Source organism: Bactrocera latifrons, unplaced genomic scaffold, assembly GCF_001853355.1.
Source record: "Bactrocera latifrons isolate USDA-ARS-PBARC rearing strain unplaced genomic scaffold, ASM185335v1 scaffold_75, whole genome shotgun sequence".
NCBI classification, from domain to species: Eukaryota; Metazoa; Arthropoda; class Insecta; order Diptera; family Tephritidae; genus Bactrocera; species Bactrocera latifrons.
In genome coordinates this window covers 716,896-722,389 of record NW_017537434.1, presented here as the reverse complement: position 1 = coordinate 722,389, position 5,494 = coordinate 716,896, and the positions used below count along the sequence as shown (strand labels likewise).

General features: G+C 33.1%; 2 protein-coding genes across 2 annotated transcripts in view; both read right to left on the bottom strand.

Annotated features, from left to right (window-relative positions):
• Positions 1–1,731: 1,731 nt before the first annotated feature.
• Positions 1,732–3,155, bottom strand: LOC108976336 (JNK1/MAPK8-associated membrane protein). Its single transcript, XM_018945365.1, has 5 exons — positions 2,751–3,155; positions 2,464–2,676; positions 2,223–2,389; positions 2,022–2,156; positions 1,732–1,961 (listed from the first exon to the last, which is right to left on the bottom strand). The coding sequence occupies exons 1-5, from the start codon at positions 2,972–2,974 to the stop codon at positions 1,807–1,809; spliced, it is 894 nt and encodes a 297-aa protein (XP_018800910.1). The 5' UTR covers positions 2,975–3,155; the 3' UTR covers positions 1,732–1,806.
• A 268-nt stretch (positions 3,156–3,423) lies between these two features.
• LOC108976331 overlaps positions 3,424–5,494 on the bottom strand; it is a 9,572-nt gene continuing 7,501 nt past the window's right edge. The window contains exons 18-23 of the mRNA XM_018945358.1: positions 5,246–5,448; positions 4,647–5,179; positions 4,503–4,580; positions 3,934–4,429; positions 3,746–3,877; positions 3,424–3,690 (exon numbers count right to left, since the gene is read on the bottom strand). Of these exons, the coding sequence (XP_018800903.1) occupies positions 3,580–3,690; positions 3,746–3,877; positions 3,934–4,429; positions 4,503–4,580; positions 4,647–5,179; positions 5,246–5,448 (1,553 nt within the window). The 3' untranslated portion in view covers positions 3,424–3,579. The remainder of the gene's footprint in view (positions 3,691–3,745; positions 3,878–3,933; positions 4,430–4,502; positions 4,581–4,646; positions 5,180–5,245; positions 5,449–5,494) is intronic.

Genomic DNA, 5,494 nt, shown 5'->3' with positions numbered 1-5,494 from the left:
TCATTTAACTCCATTGCATCACAAATGTAATGTTTAATTTATTTTTTTTTTTTTATAAAAACAGTTTTGAGTAACTTTAAGTCATTAACTTTTATATGGACTGATATTTTCGTGCATTTAAAAACATATATGTAATTATTGCAAAATTTTGGTTATGGATCACATCTATATTTGAGGGAAATTCTGCATTATTCATTCGCGCATAAACTAGTCGAGGAAAAAGGCTACAAACTATTTATTAATTATTTTATATCAATTCCAAACAAATTAATATGCACTAAACATTTCACTTTTATTCATATGTTTTATAATTCTAGTAATGAATTTACGATTTTCCTACCACATAAAAACACTTAAAAGAACTGTCTCGCCGACTAGCCCCAGTACAGCTTCACAACGAAGAGGCGAGACGAAAACACCCAATTTCAATCATCGTACCCCACGTATATTTTAGAATTGTCACCCTGTGGTTATGATGTGAAACCGCAGATGGTCAGTTATAAAAATCCACTAACAATGGTACTCTTCAGCCTGAGCATTTACTTATTGCATGCCGCCTTAGTGTGAACGAAACAAAAAACTACATTGTGGTGGAAAACCACACACCAGAAAGCAAAGTTGAAGAAATTGGCAAGCAATTTGGAGAAATCTTAATGGATAAAATGACAATATGAAAATCTTGATATTAATTGTAATTTAAAGTCAAAAATATTAGATTGATTATACATGTTTGTACAATTCTTAGCTATTTTATACTCCAATAAGTGTTTTTTCAAACGAAGGCGAAAGTATGCAAATGCATTATAAAGAATTTGTATAAAGGTTATGATTTTTAAACCACAAAGTTTCTGCACAAAATTGGGGATACTGTCGAAAAGAAGTATTGGCACAATTTGTTAAACATTTATTAGTGAACATAATATCCATTTGATTACTGTTTGTCATTTTCCTTTATTTCTGCTTTACAGTCACAAGTTTTGTGTGTACACGATTTTGTACTTCTTCGTATATTTCATTAATTCGCTTGCAGCTGAGCGCACTATTTGTCTCATTTTGTCGCGAGGGTTTTATGTATATTAAATAATTTTTCGATCAAAACAAGAAGGAGCACACCCTAGGCATTCATGCAACCGAATGAGTGAATTTTTCCGCCTCCCGACAACGATAAGCAATATTTTCTATAATATAGAATTAATACTTGTGCTTTTGTTTAAACGTAAATTACACAATTTCTAGTAAGTTTGCAAAATATATTACCGGAATGATATTCGTCTGGAATATCTTGGCCAAAATGACCATATAATCGCAATGTTCTATATTTACACCACACCAAATCACTGCAGCATGCAAGAGAAACTACGAAAAATAGACGTCTAACGAAACTGGCGTTGCCAAATGTTAAAAAAATATATCCGCGGAAAGTGTGGTGAAATGTGATATTTACAAATTACCGAAAGTATTTTTATTATTAATGCTATGTTTTGCTTGTTATAGCGGCCGACAATGTTTTGTAAACAATTTTGATGATTATTGTCGAGTTGATGTTCCCGAACCGGTTGAAAAACCGTATCAGCTCCAATTACTCCAACTGTAGTGAACTTATATGCCAACAATGCTCCAATAAGAATCACAGTGTAGCTAACCAATTTGTTTTTATTACAAATATATCGGTATTTTATTTCCAATGTTGTGAATATAATTATAAGATATAAAAAATGCTGACACATACATATTACAAAAAACAGTAATTATAAATTAAGACATATATTTTACAAAAATATGAACTAAAGTATTATTAGAAATATACTAGGTTTGTCGAGATTCCACTTCACGAAACTCGGCTGGGTCCGTGAAACGTACAGTTAAAATATAGAAAATCGATGGAAATGGGATAAGACACAAAAAGGCATAATGCTGGCCGAGCGCAATTATACCGTAGGCTAACAAAAGCCAATGTACAGCTAAAGAAAACATTTCATTATCGTACTGGCATCCATATATATGTACTACTTTTTACTTACAAATAATTACGAAATTTTTAACCTCTAGCAAGGAAGAGCGTATTAGCGATTTAAACGTCTGATCCAATTTGATTGAATAATGTATGGCGTTTGTTATCATAGCAATCCCAATGCTTAAATATGGAAAAAACCAATCTAAAAAGAAGCATGTTAGTAGAGAAAACACACTTGTTTGATATAAATGTATAAGTATTCACATACATATAAGGCCGCAAGCAAGTGCATGAATAGATGTCAAAAGCGGGAGGAAGTAAAGTGCCGCATAAATGGGAGCCTTTCCACGTACATCAGTAATAGAGCTAACAATTGGACGTATTAAGAACATTGTTGCTAAGCACAGGAAGTAGAATACGAGAACAATAGTTTGACTGTGTTGAAAAAAACAAAGTTAAAAACTCAAAAATACATACATAAATATGACTTTGGAGTAAGTAATACTTACAGTGGATATACAGCTTCTTGAGTGCAATGCAAACGAGTTTCGTAGTTTGGAGATGGATTGTAGAACAACGTATACCAATCAGTGAATTTACGAACACCACAAGAATGCAATCGAAATTCCCACATTGGTTCCATAAGTAATATGGATAATATTGCCGAAAGTGTTACCTCTATGAAGGCACAGGCCGTAAGTATTAATTGCTTGCGTGAAAATCTTTTGAAATAATGTATAAATATAAATAGTAACAACAGTAATAGTACATTTATGAAATATGGCATAGTATTTACTTGCGATCCTTCGCATTTAAATCAATGAAGAAGCAATGCAGCATTAATGGCAACATTGCCATAAATCCTAAATACAACCAAGAGTAAGTGTTCAATTCATCACGACATGGTGAGCAAACGAATGATTCATTTACGCGATAGCCACGCTCACATGCCCCACAATCGGACCAACTACCATTGTCATGCAAAGTGCGTCCGCAATACTGACCAGGACAACGATCCATGATTCTAGTTTAGTTTAACACTCTTAAAATGTGTAGTTCACATTGGAAAAATTAGTTGCTGTTTTTTATAATTTTATTTAATATATTATAATACATTGAAACTTAGTTTTGTGTTATTGGTTATTTAAATTACAGAAAAACAAACTTTTGCCAATTATTGTTTATCATTTTTAAACAGCTGACACATCCATGCTTTCTTCCATTCACAATTGATCAGCTATGGAGAGAATATTTTTTGCGTCTGGCCAAATGTTTTTTTTAATATTCAATAGATGTCGCACTTACAAAAATTAATTCAATTTAAAAAGAAATTTTAATATTTTAAAAATTAAGTTATGTGGTTATTATATTATGGAAACTTAGAATTAAAAAAGAAACAGAAAGGCTTTATGTTAAAAAGGATAAAGTTTAAGTGCGCTTACAAATTACAATGAGCATAAAGCTAATGGTACCTTTAATTTGAACAAACACAGTTCTCAAACCCTGAATGATCTTTTATCTTCTTTATTCATTTCAAGCGGTTTTAAAAATTATCATTGAATTTACCATTACAATCTTTATTTAATTAATATACCATTTTTTTCATATGTACATAATTATTAATTCTAAAGTTCCAGCTCTCTTAGCGCAAAGTTTAAAATGACAGACATCAGTCCCGCATCTTCTAATTCTAAAATATCTTTGCGCATTTGTTCATTTCTTCTAGGTAATATCAACTAAGAATATAAAAAAATGTAAGAATTTTTAACAAATACTTTTGCAACTTATTACCTTTTTGATATGTTCACGTTTCGCCTCATCCCGACACAATGCCAATGCCACTGCTGCCATATGAGCACGATCCAAGCAAATGCATAGCTCTGCAAATTCAACCAAATTCAACTTGTGTACAATTGGACAGCCCTGAAAAAGTTTATAAAATGTGAAGTTATATTAAGTTAATATAAAGTTTAACTCACCTGCAAGCGGAAGAGAGCCTTTTGCAATACTTCCTCCTGTGCAATTGAACGCGTTTGGTTGGCAGTTTTGAATGGTTGCCACAGCACACATTCCCATGCAACTATTAAGCCCTCTATGTCTAGGATTTTATTTTCGCACGACAATATATCCAATAAAGCGTTCAATTCACGCACCATATTAAACATGGCCATACGCTTCAATATACCATTCCAGATTTTCGAGTGTGATATATCAAAGCCCAGACAAATGTTTGCTAATATTTCGAGTGTGTGCGGATTTTGAGCATTTTGCTTCCAAATCGTTTTTAATAGGTCGACTTTATTGCAATTTGCAAATTTTTCCAAACTTAAATTATAACCCAACTGTCTTAACTCATGCACGCACTTAATGGTAATATATTGCTTTTGGCTAAGTACGTTTTTGAATGATTCACTGCCATCGTTTAATTTTGAGAAACATTCGTACATTTGCAACTGTTTGCTGGTGCTTACACCGCTGAAATTGTTTCAAAATCATGCATGTACTTTTAAACATTTTTTTTTTGTTATGTGAATGCATCACAACCTACCCATCATCCGGAAAAATATGCGCTACAAAGAAGTCTACGGCCTTCTTCTGCGGCCAACTGTTGAGTATGTAATTTGATCTGCATTATCAAAATGAAATGTTAAAAATTTCGACTGCCAATAATTCTAAACAATACCATCACAACCTTATCACATTTTCGGCTGCATTGCCCCCATTCACATCGATAACATCGTCTGTACTCTGTTCTTCGAACAATGTTTCTTCCAGTACATTTTCAGTACTCGAGCGTCCTGTGAAAGATAACCACTTCTGCAGCAATTGTAATTGCATTGCCGCCAAATCTAAATTATGCAATTCGGCTATCTCCTTCGCCACTTGATTAATATCCAACTTGCTCGTTTTCAATATCAGCTCATGATGATAAAGATTATATATAAGTTCTGTTGGATTCTCAACTAGACGCAGTAGTTTCTCTTCGGTAAGACCGTAAATATAAAGTAAATGCTGTGTCTTAAGTATGGGATATTTTCGCTGGATTTTCATCAGTCGATCTTGATAGTTCTCATTGGTTATAAATTCACTATGCTCCAACGCATACTTGTAGCATTCATACGAAGCCTCCACTTGATCCGCGCCATCTGGTGCATAGTTCGCAACAAAATAGAGTATCATAAATGTTTTGGATGGATTGGTGACATGCTTAACGAGGCGCAGTATCTATAGATTCATACAAATCGTGTGGTAATGTGTGATTTACTATTCGCTCAGTGAATTGAAACTTACCGATTGCAGAAATGCATTATTTGTAGGCTGCAAATGCCATATTTCGGACTCATTTTTAGCCTTATACTCGCCAATTGAGTTTTTCACCGCCGACATGCAGAAATAATCGCGTATTTTGATCACATCACTTGATCCTTTGAGCATTGTATGCATTTGCATGAGCGGAAACCAGCTTTCACAATTTTCTACACTCAATTCGTTGTCTAAAACAAAAAAAAATATATGAATAAATAATAAAGAAATAAAAAA

What these genes read in the sequence shown, in the direction of transcription:
- LOC108976336 (XM_018945365.1), bottom strand. Translation starts at nt 2,974, where the DNA reads ATGGATCGTTGTCCTGGTCAGTATTGCGGACGCACTTTGCATGACAAT. An exon ending in TTAAATGCGAAGGATCGCAA is followed by an intron (nt 2,677 to 2,750) that starts GTAAATACTATG and finishes TTATTTCAAAAG; the next exon opens with ATTTTCACGCAAGCAATTAA. An exon ending in TAAAAATTTCGTAATTATTT is followed by an intron (nt 1,962 to 2,021) that starts GTAAGTAAAAAG and finishes TGTTTTCTTTAG; the next exon opens with CTGTACATTGGCTTTTGTTA.